At 39.4% G+C, this 16,233-nt stretch overlaps 2 protein-coding genes across 2 annotated transcripts; one reads left to right on the top strand and one right to left on the bottom strand.

Moving 5' to 3' along the window:
* Positions 1-2,014: 2,014 nt before the first annotated feature.
* On the top strand, positions 2,015-8,546 carry LOC110060455 (QRFP-like peptide receptor). The gene is made up of 2 exons (XM_089283237.1): positions 2,015-2,457; positions 5,393-8,546. Exon 2 carries the CDS (start codon positions 5,492-5,494, stop codon positions 6,563-6,565), a length of 1,074 nt encoding a protein of 357 aa, XP_089139363.1. The 5' UTR covers positions 2,015-2,457; positions 5,393-5,491; the 3' UTR covers positions 6,566-8,546.
* Positions 8,547-13,726: 5,180 nt separating this feature from the next.
* On the bottom strand, positions 13,727-15,055 carry LOC110060342 (QRFP-like peptide receptor). Its single transcript, XM_020767110.2, has one exon. It carries the CDS (start codon positions 14,983-14,985, stop codon positions 13,810-13,812), a length of 1,176 nt encoding a protein of 391 aa, XP_020622769.2. The 5' UTR covers positions 14,986-15,055; the 3' UTR covers positions 13,727-13,809.
* Between the last annotated feature and the right edge of the window lie 1,178 nt (positions 15,056-16,233).

Below are 16,233 nucleotides of genomic sequence, written 5' to 3'. Positions count from 1 at the left end.
GACAACCCTGACGGACACCACGTTCTAAGTAGAAGTGTTTAGAGGCAACGCCATTGTTAATGACGCAACTAGGGATGTCTTTTTAGAACACGCTGATCCATTGCCGGGGATTTGGTCCAAAGTTGAAAGATTCAAGGCATTTATGGATAAAGTCCCATTTCAATTGAATCAAAAGCTTTTTCGAAATCTAAGAAAAAAGTTATACCTCGTATATTTTTAATTTTTGTGAAGTCCATTGTGTCTGCTATTAGTCTGATACTTTCTCCAATGAATCTACCCTTTACGTTGCCAGACTGACAAGGATGTATTACGCTTGGCAAGATCTTTCCCAAGCGAAGAGCAATAGTTTTGGTCGCACTTTTGTAGTCAACATTAAGTAGCGTTACTGGTCTCCAATTTGTTAAATATTCCGCGTTCTTATTCATTTTTGGGATTAAAGAAATAATACCTCGATGTTGAGAGATAGAAAGTGATCCGTGTTGAAATGCATAATTAAAACTTTCCACCATGAATTTTTTGACAGTGTTCCAAAAAAAGCGATAGAACTCTGAAGTGAGGCCATCTGTACCTGGTGTTTTATTGCTTTCCATTGTCATAAGCGCTCGTTTACATTCATCGATAGACATAATACCTTCGCAAATTTTTGCAGTTTCTTCTGATAATACATTTTCTGTATTAAAGAATTCGATAAACTCCGAGCCGTTCGGATTCGTGTTTTTTGATGTATATATCTGTTTAAAAAAGCGCTCTTCCTCTTCAAGAATCTCTCTCGGTTCGGTTAATTTTGCGTGATCATTGACTTTTAAGGCCGTTATATGTTTTTTCCTTGGTTTTTTTTTTTCTAAATTGTAGAAATACTTACTGTTTTTCTCGCTATGTTCATACCAGCGCGCTCTGCTACGTATAATCGTGCCACGTGTCTTAACGCTTGTTATTTTTGAAAGCTTGGTTTTAATTCTTTCTTATTCACTCCTTAGGGAATCGCTGTACGCTGTCTGGAGCCTGCCCTCAATAAACTATTGTTGAAATCTTTTAATCTGATAAAATAAAGAGATGTGCTATGGAACTTGGCATTCTAAAGAAAAAACCTCGTATGTACGCGAAGAACATTGCGTGTCATTTTGTTTCGTGAAGATCATTTACCTCAAGTTCTTTCAAACATTTCTACGTTTGATCAAAACAGCATTTTAAAACCCTTTTTGAAAGCCAGCAGAAATCCTTTTAAATATAAAAAGAAAGCCAGAGCTTTCGCTTATAATTTAGTCTTCTGGACATTACAACTGCGTTCAGCTAGATTTTTTAATCAAATAATTGTTATTTTGATGAGTTACAGTCATGGCTGAGATCGCGAGCCCACGACTGCTGAAATATATTTGTTATGTCTTCGATTAACGAAAATTGTTCCGGCTAGTTGCTAATTTTAAAGTTCTATTTATCTTAATTTTCGCAGCTTTTCCGTGGCAAACCAATGAATCAGAGCTAGAGTGGCATAGATTTATTGGGGAAACAGCCGACAGACGACAGCTGCAGAATCGAAGTTTGCAATTGCTTAGATTTCCAACCATCAATTCACGAAACTCAGATTCAAGATATGGCATGTTTATTTTTTTAACTGATAACCGAGATTTATAACCTTTACTGATAGTTAAAAAATGGGCTGAAATTGTAACCGATTATTTGAGAAATCAGTGAAAATTTAAGCAATAACTGAAATTCCCCATCGAAATCATCAATACACAATTTCTTGAAATCTCATGAAAGAGTTGACGTGCATGGGGGCGGGAAAAAAAGAAAATCACGGATGTAGGTGAGTCAGTGAGGACATGGTGCCTCATCCTGTCGAGCGACGATCATTTATCTTCTTTCAGACATGTCTACTTTTGGTCGTATTCTGGATTTTGAAGACTCTTTTAAGAGCCGACAAAAGTACTTTCAAATCTGAAAACAAAACAGCTAGGGCTTCCGCTCATAATTTAGAATTCATACAGAGCATTAGAACTCTTACGCCATTTCATGATCACTTAGTCGTAAACAAATGATAAAACAGTGGCTGCAATCGCGTTAAAATGTATTTGCTATATCTCCGATTTGTCAAAATGTTCCCATTTAATCGTGAATGTTTAATGGAGTTCTTGTCTTCCAACTTAAATCTTTCACCTTTTAACTGAAAAACCATTGATCAAAGCGGCTGAGATTTATTGGGCAAACAGACCATAGTTAACAGGACTAGAAATGTAATTACGCACTTGCACAATAAAGGGCCGTTGTAAGCAAAATCTCATTCTGACGTGTCATTTGTCTCAAGGAAACTTTGTCATATACATCGAGCCAAGTAAAAGCTTTCAATAGGTTCTAAGCGACTGCCGATCGTTGGTTCGGACTTAAAAACGTTCAAACGCAAATAAAGCTGAGCAATTACAGACATCAAGGAAGAAGCATTCATTTTCAACATTGCTGGTAAGTAATAAACTTGTAGATTTTCCCCGAGTAATACAGCCAACCCAACGACAGTTCAGTTTTATTTTCAAGGAACTACGCCCTATGTAGCTTTTCGAATTGCAGCAAAAAAAAGTTGTACGTTATGCTAGCTCAAGGAGCTCATATGAGCTATAAACGGTTCAAATTGATCTCAGAAAAAGATATTTTACTTCGTCTTTAAAGAAACCCCATTAGTTCATCAAGTGCATCGAGTTCGACTAGTAAATGATGTTTCCCGAATCGGGCAGATTCCGGTTAAGAAAAATATTTTAGGCCTAGGTCATCCAACACAAATCATGACAATTAAAAAAGAAAAACCTTGGTCGCGTTTTGAAGCGGTGATTGCATCGACGCTTAAAAAAGAACCCCTAAAATTCAAAGTTGCTCTAAATAAAACGATTTAAAGAAAAGTTCAATAATTGACGGGTTGTTACCATCTCAGTTTCAGGCAAAGCCGGATGAAAGATGGAACTGACCCTCCCGTTATTATTTTTTAAAATTAAAATTTCATAAAGATAAATTGATAGATAAATTGGAAATCTGTGACGGAAAAAGATTTTAATGAAATAAAAAGTGTAATCGTAAGCGTTTGGCTTTCCGTTTTCAAATTGCGTGCCCAAATTCTATGTCGCGTTCATTTCGCCATTCAGCCATCGTTCGCTACAACTTAGGTAGAAGTTACTCGATGGCCGGACCACCCTTCTACAAGATGGTAATCTAGATGTTCTATCGAGCCCCCTTCACAAGGAAAATCCCAGTACAGTGAAGAGACTTTTGAAAAATAGTCTTCGATCTACTTGAAATGTTTCAAAAGGTTTGATTCATCGAGATCATGGGTGGAAGCAGTTAGTCAGTATAATGTTTCTTCTCCACTCAGCCGATCTTTAATATAGAGGTTAGTCAGAACATTAGAGAATTTACATTGTTTAGCGGCTTCACGATATCGGCACAATATATATTTTCTTCTGCTAAACTTGTTGTAGTGACGAATCACAGGCTTCTAACCGAAAACTGATTTTTCAACAAGTCTGTCTCCTCGATCCAGTTCAGAGTTCGAATGGAATAGATCGATCAATTTTGAAAGGTGTCATGAATGTTTCACTGAGGTTAAAGTTTTTGTTTTATTTCTGGAAAAAAAATATCAAGCTCACTGGGTTTATGTGCTGGTATGGTGGGAAGATATTCAGCCAATAAAGCGTTTTTGACGCACGAAAATTTAGCATTTAATCTGAAACCTCCAGCGGAGAATTCGATAAATTTTCCCTTTGATTCCAAATTTGAGTGGAATAGAGATCATATTTACAAGGGTGTTCTGATGGTTTCAGGTCCCGGAGGGGCACAGCTATATATGGGCTATATAGGTATGTGCCGCTGTGAAGGGTATGGTTTTCAAGCAGTTTACTCTAGGATAGGGTATATAAATCAGAGCGTTTGGGTCTAGAATAGGGTATAATTTTTCACAAAACTGACTGGTTGGTTGAAGATCTTATCTAGACTAAGGAAACCAGGAATTGCCACTCAAAAATATAAAAAAATCAAATCGGCAAGTTTAAATTTACGCAAATCAGCCTCAACAGTGTCGATAGATGGGGGGATTTAGGGTGCTTACTCTAGTATAGGGTAGCAAAATTCAGCTGAACTAGCTCTGGTATAGGCTAAGGGTTCCAGGGTCCCAGCAATACATCCCCACCCAGAAATTCCCAAGGTACCCCCCCGGGTTTCAGGTTAAGCTTGTCTTTTATTTCTTAACGATTACAGTGAAACCTGTATTAAGCGGACCCCATATTAAGCAGACACCCTCTATTAAGGTAATTCCCCTGAAATAAAACTGTCAATAGGGTTTTGTTCAAACTTTGTCCACTGAATATTTATCATATAAGAACTGTAATTATAGAATAAAATGGGGGTGTGCCCATGCTCTTTAAGGAGCAGTGAGGCATTAAAAATGTCCCATTTTAACATTATTTAATGCTTATTACAAAAACGCATTCCAAGTTATTGTAAACTCTCTGTGAGCCCTGACTCATGAAAACACGCCTCAAACTACAGTCAATACTTGTGTCGGACACAAATAAATTTTTTAATTTTTATTTTGACAGACAGCCGAATCCTTGATGAAATATTGGAACCAAATTGCTTGCCACGGCTATCGAACTGCAAAATAGAAAAGACAACAGTGCAGCTGCTATTTTCCTTATTTATTGAATTTTCAACGACAGAAAACAGATTAGTATTTTCTCGCGCAAAGCTAATGATTAATCGATTAAAATGACTGGAAAAAAATTTGGGGTGCCCGAGCTCGTTAGTGAGCTATAGCCATTTTTCAACTGACAGAACTCAATATAAAGGCAAATTCGCCATGTTTTCAATGTGCACGTGCACTAGCGCGCGCTAGCGACGCCATAAATTATGCGCAATAAGGATGGGCAATGCAAATGTGAGGAATCACCTTAAGGACGTTCGCGCTAATTGTTTCTGTGCATCCTTATTGCGCAAGCAAATTCACAATGAACAATGATAGGGCGGATGGCCATTGCTATAGCTTTGCCTTGATTTAACGATCTTGGACGCTCGGTTACCCCTACCTTTCTTTCCAGAAACAGATTTTATTTACAATTATCTCCACATCGTCAAAAATAAACAAAAAATAAATCAATGTGGGAAGTTAAAAAAAATTTCTGTCCACGGGACATCGAATCCTGCCATCTTGCGGCTGAAAGGCGCCTGAAACTATGGTCGCTAAATGCGAACTTGTTCTTTGAGGAATCTCACCAGTTGACCAAATTCACTTAATAGGTCCACTCAAACAATATTTGGCAGAGAACATTTCACTTCAAAGATCTAATTGCAATATTTAATTATATTCTCTAAGTTGAATGAAATAACTAATATTTCAATGTTTGTTTCCTCCTAGATTTATCGAAGAAAGAATATTTGTAGTCCATGAAGTAAACAGCCAAGTAAGACATAACACAGAGGGCTTGTCCAGGATTTCCTCATACATGCAGCAAATATGAACATCTCTAACACATCTACAACCGTACCAAATCAACCTCTACCTGGAATAACTACCTTCACACGTACAACATACTCTATCCTGGCCACAGTAGCTATCATAGGAAACATCTTGGTCATTCTTGTTTTCGTCTGGGACAAGAAGCTGTTAAAGAAATCCTACAACATGTTAATCCTGTCCCTGGCCATATCTGATGTTCTGACCGCCTTTCTGCTCATCACAAACCCAGCTTTTGTTCTTGGTGACGCGTTTCCTTATCCGACTAATCACGTGCTGGGAGACATCTTCTGTCGAGTCATATGGAGTCGCACGTTTCTCTTTCAGTTGGTGGTTTTCTCAGCGTACATCTGTGTGGCTTTGGCGATGGAACGGTGGTACGCAATTATCAAGCCTTACAAGTACAGCGAGACCTTCAACAAGAAGCGAACCCTTATTTACATCTTCCTTGTGTGGCTTTGGTCGGTGATCCTCTGTGGCACCTCTCTGTTCGAAGTTGCATACGTTTCCTCGAATTCGCCGAATCGACGATGCAAATGGCAGCCTTACTCTTCTAAGCAGCCAGTCCGTGGTATTGTAGGAATCATTCAAGTCTTTCTTAAAATTGTGCTTCCAAGCCTGACTATGCTGTTCTTGTTCGTTCACATGGTTTACATGTCAAGCAAGCTCACCATCGCCTCGGTTGAGAGCCGCGCTAAACTTCGCGGCAAAATGACGCGGATGGTTGGTGCCGCTTGCATCATGCTGATCGTTTGCTTCGCGCCAAATCAGATCAACTACGCGATGGCAATGGCGGGAAAAACACGACTGGATACCAATTTGCACCATGTCCTCTCCCTATTGGCTTTTGTCAACAGTTGTTTGAATCCATTGATTTATGGGCTGAGCAACAAGAATTACCGTCATGGCTACCTGAAAATCCTGTTTTTGGCTTGCCCCAAGGGAAGATGGAGGAAAAACAAAGTAAAAGATGGACGCGTCCTTAACGCGTGGGAAAACGTCCAGGACACTTCAAGCCGCGAGAGGAACACAGAGGAGTCACGGGAGAGAGAAAGCCAAGAGAACAACGTGTGAATTTAGATGAATGTAACTGAGGAGAGTTTTTTTTTTTTTTTGCAAATATTGCAAATTTTATGATATTAAATTAAAGTGGAGCCGCAATGGCCTTATGGTTAATGCACTCGTATCCGGATAGAGCAGTCCGGGTTCGAGCCCTGGCCGGGGACATTGCGTTGTGTTCTTGGGCAAGACACTTAACTCTCACAGTGTCTCCTCTCCAAATGGGTACTGGCGAATTTAATGCTGGGGGTAACGCTGCGATAAACTAGCATCCCATCTAGGGGGTAGTCGTAATACTCCCAGTCGCTTTATGCTACAGAGAAAGCAGCTCATATGCAGTCTTGTCATAAATGTAGAGAGCTAATGCAGAGCTAATGCAGAGCTAATATAGAGCTAATGCAGTTGTAAATACAAACAGCATGACTAAGGTGACAGCAAGGCTTCGATCAGTTTAAATCGTTCGAACGTTTCGGATTACCGTGATGTTGCCATTAATTCTAATGTACAGGTGAAGTGCTTAATTGTATTGTATTTGCAATTGTAATTAGTAATTGTAAGTAAAAAATAATTTTACTTATCTTTTTAAATGTTATTTTCCACACGGCCCCACAAACTTGCAGCTTTAATCCTCACCGCCTTTGAATAAAGTTTATTGTGTTGTATTATATTATGATCCAGATTACAGTAATGTTGTCGTTAATTCTAATGTACCAGTGAAGTGATAAAGGCCATTTTTCTGATAGATAATGCTTTAGTATTGCTGTTTCTAATGAGTTTGTGAAGTGTTAAATGTTATTATGCGCTAGATAGATGTAGGCTGCGATGCAGGCGTATTTTGGCGAGCGAGCGCATTTGATCTAGCGAGTGCCATCTTGGATTCGAACTCGGAAGAGGCTTGGGGAGAGACGAAAAGGCGTCTTAGGGAGTGGGAGTTGGGGTGAAAGAGCCAACATGGCGGCAGCGAATCTGCTCGATCGCGAGCTAATACCGCTAATTCGTGAACACATGGAAAACGCCTGCACTGCAGGCTAAGATAGCTGATGGTGGAATACTTTCAAGTCTAAGGTGTCAATGTAATGTATGTTGTAGGTGGGTAATGGTGGATGATGCTACGGTAAATGTTTAACTTTAATGACCTTGAGCAATAAGAATTATAAATTTTTTAAAGGAGCTCAGTCACGGTTTGTGCATATTGAAAAGTTTAGCCTCAATTTTTCAAATTCGTCCTTTGTAGTCCAAGTTAATCTTCTCCATCCTTAGCCATCCTTGTTCCTTTATGGTTTATCATTATCTCTTTGGTGTTTTTCTATCTTATTAAACCGTTATTTTCAGATTTCCTACCATTTTAGGGTAATTTTGTATGCGGCCAAAATAACTCAAAATACCGTAGCTGAGCTACTTTAAAGTAACCAAGTAAACAATAGTGGAATTGTTAAGCGTAAATGTGATAGACGTAATGTGGTAAATAGATAATGCCGTAGTGATTAGAGATATAAACGATGCTGAAACATTGTTACTGACTCTTATATATAGCTTTAGTGTGGATTAAAAATTGTATATATATGGATACAAAAAGATACCTGTACAATGATCAGTTAAATCGGAAGAACATATGATGCAATCGAGCAAAAGGAATAGACCATATTCGTATGCAACTGAAGCTAATGCGAGGAGTCTTTCAAATCCATCTCTTTAATTTTTAATGATATTCCCCCGCATTAGTCTCCATTGCAAGCTAGTTCCAGTCCAATACCGAGAATTGTTCGGTATTTTCCTAGTTTTTTTTTTTTTAGTTTTTAAGTTTGTTAGAGTAAAATTGTAGTTTTTAGGAATAGTTTTGTAAAGCGCCTTGGGCAAATAACGGATGTGTGCGCGCTATATAACTAAACTATTATTATTATTATTATTATTATTATTATTATTTGTTTAATACGAATATTGTCTCTTGTAATGGCTGGGAATAAGAGGATTAAAGAACAATGAACTTTCACTGTCCAGAGCTCGGTAAACCCAAAGTCAGGATTCTCGACAGCTGGATTCTCAAACGCTCTGGTGGTAAACGGCCATCTGAACCACGGTCGTTGAGATTGTTCGTTTAATTTATACATACGGAAATTCTGGTTTCTTTACCATTGCTTTTGTGAATAGCTTTACGAAGCTCAAGTTATTGACGTCACTTGTCTTTGGCGACACGACGGGACCTGTGAAACTGAGTTTCCGGCGTCCATTGCCGTTCCCATCCTCGTATTTTAAGGTCCCTATTGAATTAATTTGAAGCCCCAGTTGTCGTCTTTACGTTGCTAAGCAGCTGACGACGTAACATCGCTCGGAGTACTTTCGAGTGCTCGTGCCCTTGTTTGATTGCATAGTAAAAGTCGAGGACCTGCAACGAAGAGTTGCCATAGAAGGCTGTCTATTGTTCCCCAATTGCTTTTTCCCGCCCGAACACCCTGCTCAATTCACAACTTTTAATTTCTTGTTGCGATACTGAAAAGAAGCAAACCAAAAGGCGAGAAGAGTCATGAATCAAATCTAATGTGGAAATGCTTTATCCCGGATAAAAAAGGCTGCAGTAACTGCATGGCGAAGTTTGAAATCATATTTTGGCCGACGAAATGGACGAAGAAACGGAAACAGTGTTGAAACTGAAATGAAAACAGGACCGAGTCAGAGTGATTTAAGGAGCAGTCACGAGCAACTGCCTCAGTTTAAACTAACCGGGCGAACAGCGGTTTGTTCTGTGATAGAAGAAAACGACCAGCGCCATGGGATTTCACTAGCAGAGTTGAGAAGAGAGCTGACTGTTCGGTATCTCTTGGCAAAAAAACGGAATGTTATGAGAAAGTCGCCGGCGCAGAGATATACAGTTGAACCTGTTTACAAAAAACTGAACAGAAATAGTTTTTGCAATGCTAGCCTGAATTCGGGAACAACTTTGTAATTGTATCAATACCCTTCTTGAATTAAGGACATGCCTTCGTTCAGAACGCAGTTATTCTTCTCTTTCCTTTAAATCAATAAATTGGCTTTTGCCATTATATCCAGTCTTTTCCTAAATATTGATATTATTTAGGGTATAAAAAGTCTCAGCTTGAACGAGAAGGAACTAAAAGGCCAAAACAATTTTGATTTATTAACTGATTTCACCGGCATAAATGACGGCATACCATGAGACAAACAATTTTTATTCTTTGCCCTGAATTCCCATCACTATACTTTTTAACCTTGTCAAAGATTGCTATGTATCAAAGAGTTAAAAGAGAGCTTGAGGCAACCACGACGGCAATGGCAACGAGAACGCCATCAAACGAAAGGTTTAATGAGGATAACAATAGCTGTGCACGTGCGTTATAAATCAGTCTTTGTATCTTTCCTTGCCGTCCTCTGTAAACAACAACGAGTTCTACGTATTTTGGAGAACGCGAACAACGGCGGCTAATTTTTCGTATTAAGGAACCTACGTAAACCATGACCGTAACGGCAACGAGAACGTCACCAAGCAAAAGGTTTAATGAGCAGAACAATGGCTGTGCACGTGCGTTACAAATCTTTGTACATTTCCTTGCCGTCCTCTGTAAAGCAACAACGTGAAATGACTATAAAGTTCCGCGAACGACGGCGGCTAATTTTTCGTATATTTATTTGGAATTGAACGCTGGCAATTTCTGAGACCAATAAGCGCATTGAACAGATCTAGGCAATTGCGAAATTCGAAGCCGAAATTATAAATTCCTTTTTTGCCCGGTGTTTTCCTCGGGGTCGCTGTCGTCATTGCTTAAGCTCCCTTATAGGGAATTTAAGTATCCACGACGGCGACGCCGAGGACAACGTCGATTAAAAAATGATTTAATATTTTACCTACGAATTTCGCAGTACTCTTAAGTCATTTACTTTGTTTATCACTGTTACAACTGATTCGAAACTGAGTCAGGGACACAGCGATGAATTTGAAATAAAAATTTCAGAAATTAGCCGTCGTGGTTTACGTTCTCCACACAACGCAGAATTTGGACACTTCACACGTTGCTGTTTTGCAGAGGACGACAAAAAATGTACCAAGATTTATGACGCACGTGCACAGCCATTGATCTAGTTGCTGTTATTTTTCAATTTTATTTTTCCGGTATTTCCAGGCGAAGGAGCGGTTACCACTCACGTGCGTACATTCCGTTCTAAATGGTGCATCTAGGATCTCGCTATGATAACTTTCATGGTTCAAATAGGTGTAGTTTTACGAATACTCACTAGTTAAACCTGAAAGTTTTGACATTTGTGCACTCATTTTCAATTTTCTATGATTTATCAAGTGCATTAGTTAGAACCAACGATTACACGTTGCCATGACAATTAATACGACTGTTTATTCAATGTCACTTTTCTAATGTTCAAGTCACGTCCTCCGAAGGTGAACCTCCTCGCAGGCCACCACTTTCCTCTCTTGTTAAAGATAGGACCGGAGTTGATGTGATATTTTACTGGCCGAAAATGTCTGCAGTAGCTTGCTTGAGATGTAGAAAAAGAAAAATAGCTTGAAACTTAGCTTTAAAGAGTTGCTCTTAATTCTATGGGCGACGTTTAAGGACACTCTTACGTTAAACGTCGTAGGAGGCGCGGGGACCTTGTGGTTAGTGCGCCCGTTTCCGAATCGAGCGGTCCGGGTTCGAGCCCTGGTCGGGGACATTGTGTTGTGTTCTTGGACAAGACACTTGAGTCTCACAGTGCCTCTCTCTACCCAGGTGTATAAATGGGTACCGGCGAACTTAATGTTGGGGTAACCCTGCAATGGACTAACATCCCACACAGGGGGAAGTAGAAATACTCCTAGTCGCTTCATGCTACTGAAACCGGGATAATTGCAGGCTCAAACAATTCTGGGACACAGGGGCTATTTATCATTACTGCGGAGAAACCGGTTTGCCAACGCTATGTATAAATGGTAAGCAAAAATCCTTAATGGTTAGTTCCGTTCGGATTGGCCTTTTACCATTTACTCTACAATCCCAATTTACCGACCGAGTCTAGGACGAGTTCAAACTGATTATAATTCCAAGATGGCGGGGGAAAATTTCAAATTGTAAGCATATTTTCCATTCGAATATTTCGGTTGGAAATTTTGGACTGCCGTTTAAGACATTCCGTTTATTTCGGAAATTTCTCCAGTCGGTCGAGCCAAAATTGTCTTATAATTTACATGCTGACAGAAATTTCCGGAAGTTTTCGGTTAATAAGTGGTACGTAGACAGCCAGGATGTTTTCATTTACTTGTAACAGAAGTGTAAAGTAGTGGTCTTTAGAGCTGCATCTGCTATTATTTCCCCGATTGGGGAGCAGAGTTGGCGCAGTGGTGAGAGCGCTCGCCTCCCACCAATGTGGCTTGGGTTCGATTCTGGCCCGGTGCCATTTCAGTGGGTTGAGTTTTGTTGATGGTTCTCGCCTTGCTCCGAAGGTTTTTCTCCGGGATCTCTGGTTTTCCTCCCTCCGCAGAAACCGACATCTTTAAATTGTAATTCGACCAGGATAGAAGACCTGGATGAAAACCAGTTAAGGCCGATGTGGCTTCCTCTCTAACTATTGAGGTAAAACAAACGGAAACTGGGTGGATTATAGAGTTAAAAATCATTATAACTCTTTCGTTGTTCGGTACGTTTTCAGCGATGCCAGACTGTTGGTGAGGAACTGACCCAAAATAAGGAACGTTTAAGATAACGTTTGTTCTAGCATTTTCCTCCGCAAACGCACACATTTCCATTTTTATGGCCTCGGTAACTTTGGCAATTTTGAGAAGTATTGTCCGCAACTGAACCCACTAGGGAGGGCTGACGCCCCGTCTACACTACCCCGGAGGAATTTGAAAACGGAGATTTCGCTCTGAAAACGCATCAAAGGATGTTTATATCTAATAGATACAAGGTAAGCTTTGTAAACAAAACAATTACAAGTACCAATGCAGAAAAAAAATTCTTTCTCGGAAGAAAGTAACTACACCCCCACCCTTCTCCCCCTGAACTCAAAAATTAAATGGTCCGTTCTCAAACAGAATAAATCGGACAACAATTGCAACTTTTTTTGGAGCGGTTATATCTTATAACTTTGACTCTTATCTTTAGTACCATTTCGCCGTTTCGTCATTTCGTGTTTTAAACACGCCCGCCTTTAGCTAAGTGCAATTCGTGAAAGAATTTTCAAATATCACGAGTAGTGTGAATCCTTAACTGCTCGAGATTTCATACGATTACTTATTTATTATATGACTGAGAAAATTGCGAATGCGTTCGAGTTAATTTGCATTGCTGTGCAAATTAAGAATTAACGCTAAATTGGCCTGCTCTCAGCCAATCACAATGAAGTAATTTTCTCGGTCATATAATAACTGATCTAACCTTACTATATCTATTTATTTTACTGATTTACTACCCAAATACAATAGGGCTGATAACAACATTCACCACTATATACATTTCAATTGACATCATCATTATCTATGCCGAAGATAATGTCATTTATCACTACAGAAATACCTTGGAATTATCACAATATTGCAGGAAATATATCTAAAGAATAGCGTTAACTTCAAAAATGCATTGGAGTGAATAATATTCCAGCAATTATCTATCAACGACCAATTGACATTTGACACTGCAGCTATACGTTACAGAAATCTGTATCATAACATGTGCCGCCAATTTAAACTGATGGCATGGTTTTTGCAGAGTTATCAACTGCTGCGTAACTGAAATAAAGACAAATAGAGTAGTACTTGCTTGTTACTTAAGTTATGCGGCTGTTTACAACTGGATTACATTACAAGCAAAAAATCACGGACGATTTTAAGTGTCCGGAGATAAAACCGTCCGACATTTTTGGAGTAGAAGGTCACTCCAAAAAGTTTATGTTTTTGTCTCCACCTATAGCAGGTAAACATAGGGTTTTTCCACGGACTAAAGTTCCAGCCACTAATGTGCCAGCTATCCATAAGACACGTAAGAATTTGTGTTATTTTCCAGTCGGTGTATCTCTAAAACCTTGAGGGTACAGTAAAACTGTCATTTCCACAGATTTCGTTTCAGTATGATTCGCCTTTTCTAGCCGTAAATTTGCTTATGTTATGTTCCAGCGAAGTGTCCGAACTTTTTGTCCGAAATTTGTCCCAAATGCGATAAAAAGTATTCGAAAATTAAACGTCCGAAATTGTTTGCAAGTAAAGTAGTTCTACGTACACCGGCCCCAGTTTTCCCCTACAGCTCACATAAGCTGACGATTCACACATGATTCTCTTGACTTTCTCTCTCCAGAGTCTCTTCTGTGTTCCTCTCGCGGATTGAAGTATCTTGGGCATTTTCCCACGCATTAAGGGCGCTTCCATCGTTTACCCTGTTTTGCCTCCATCTTCCCTTGGGGCAAGCCAAAAACAGGATTTTCAGGTAGCCACGACGGTAGTTCTTGTTGCTCAGCCCATAAATTAATGGATTCAAACAACTGTTCACAAAAACCAATAGGGAGAGGACATGGTGCAAATTGGTATCCAGCCGTGTTTTTCCCGCCATTGCCATCGCGTAGTTGATCTGATTTGGCGCGAAGCAAACGATCAGCATGATGCAGGCGGCACCAACCATCCGCGTCATTTTGCCGCGAAGTTTAGAGCGACTCTCAACCGAGGCGATTGTGGACTTGCTTGCCTTGTAAACCATGTGAATGAACAAGAACAGCATGGTGAGGCTTGGAAGCACCATTTTGAACAGGACTTGAATGATTCCCACAATACCACGGACTGGCTGCTTACCCCAGTACAGCTGCCATTTGCATCGTAGATTAAGCGGATTCGAAGAAACGTACGCAACTTCGAACAGAGAGGTGCCACAGAGGATCACCGACCAAAGCCACACAAGGAAGATGTAAACAAGGGTTCGCTTCTGGTTGAAGGTCTCGCTGTACTTGTGAGGCTTGATCACTGCATACCACCGCTCCGTCGCCAAAGCCATACAGATGTACGCTGAGAAAACCACCAACTGAAAGAGAAACATACGACTCCATATGACTCGGCAGAAGATGTCTCCTAGCACGTGATTGGTCGGATAAGGAAACGCGTCACCAAGAACAAAAGCTGGGTTTGTAATCAGCAGGAAGGCGGTTAGAACATCAGATATGGCCAGGGACAGGATTAACATGTTGTAGGATTTCTTTAACAGCTTCTTGTCCCAGACGAAAACAAGAATGACCAAGGTGTTTCCTATGATAGCTACTGTGGCCAGGATAGCGTATGTTATACGTGTGAAGGTAGTTATTCCAGGTAGAGGTTGATTTGGTACGGTTGTAGATGCATTAGAGATGTTCATGTTTACTGCATGTAGGATGAACCTCTCGTCAACTGCTTTGTTAGTATAATTGCACTTGGTGTTACTTGTTCTTCTGAGGTTTACATTATTCACAAGTGTCATTCACATTTTCAGATTTCCCTCGTCTGTGGTCATCCTTTCTTTCATAAATCTACGAGAGATCGAGCGACAAAATACTGGTCACCTACATATTTCTATATTACGGGAGTATTTATTTCAAACAAAAGGGCTGAACTCTTAAATTCTCTGCTAAAATGCTAAGACTTGTCATCTCTGCCGATATTTCAAAACGACTTAAGATAAAAAAAGATTCTTGTGAAGATTTCGTGCGTCAAAAACCTCTTTGTTAGCTGACTTGCTTTCAGGCGTGAACTCAATGACGCTTCGAATTAAATATTTAACATATGACCGATAATTTCTCAACTTTTAGCTACAGCTATGTGAATTTCAGAACTGGAAAGAGCATGTTAAAATAGCCAGAACACCAATTTTCAGACCAATGTCATGAAAGATTGAGATTAAACAAGAGAAAAATGATTTGAAAATTGCAAAAAATTCGAAGGCTTTGTACAGGATTTGAGGAACCTTTGCGCTCCAGAAACCTTTTCTGTCATTTATCACTACAAAACAAAGCTGCTCGTAAACAACTATTGGAGATAGAAATAGTGGTAAAATATTAGGAATAATGAAAAGTTCTAGGCTCTTGAAGCGAAAGGCAAAGGTTTTTATGGCAGTTTCAAAACTTGCAAAATTACAAGGATTTGTATGGAAAACCACTGGAGCGTGATTGGAGGGCAAATTGTCTTCTTTTCTTATACACATTAAAGAGAATTTTGCTCTATGTTTGGAATTCGTGCGTCAGACCGGTCTTGCTTTTTAGCTTGAGTTCAGGGATTTAACGCTTTCAAATTTTTGAATTGATCAAGGACCCTTTTTTTTTCAAAACCCTCTTCAATTTTGAATAATTTCCTGAAAAATGGAAAAGATAATCGTTTGAAAACTAGTGTCGTATTTCTCATTTTAAAATCTTCAGTCCCAAGTTGAATTTCGATTTTCTATCATTTGATAATAATTGTTGCAGTTTCAGTTTCAAAATCTAAGGAATCGTATTTTATGTGACGAAGAAACCAATCGCTTCGCTAGATCCTTTCCGCCTAGTTAAACAAGTAATATTCTAGTGGTCGAACATGAGGTCTTTTCTAGCCTTGATCAAGTATTTTAGCATTTTGATCTGTCAGTTTCCATTGTTTATAGTTTACACAGGCTCCATGACCGAACGACAAAAAAAAGTATTTTTGCTACACAATTTAGCAAAAGATTAGCTTTTGTTTTTTGAATGCTGAACTTTCG

Source organism: Orbicella faveolata, unplaced genomic scaffold (assembly GCF_042242905.1).
Source record: "Orbicella faveolata isolate gen_17 unplaced genomic scaffold, um_ofav_v1 contig_12, whole genome shotgun sequence".
In the NCBI taxonomy this organism is placed as follows: Eukaryota; Metazoa; Cnidaria; class Anthozoa; order Scleractinia; family Merulinidae; genus Orbicella; species Orbicella faveolata.
Note: the sequence above shows the minus strand (reverse complement) of the source record. Positions and strands in the feature narration are given on the sequence as shown.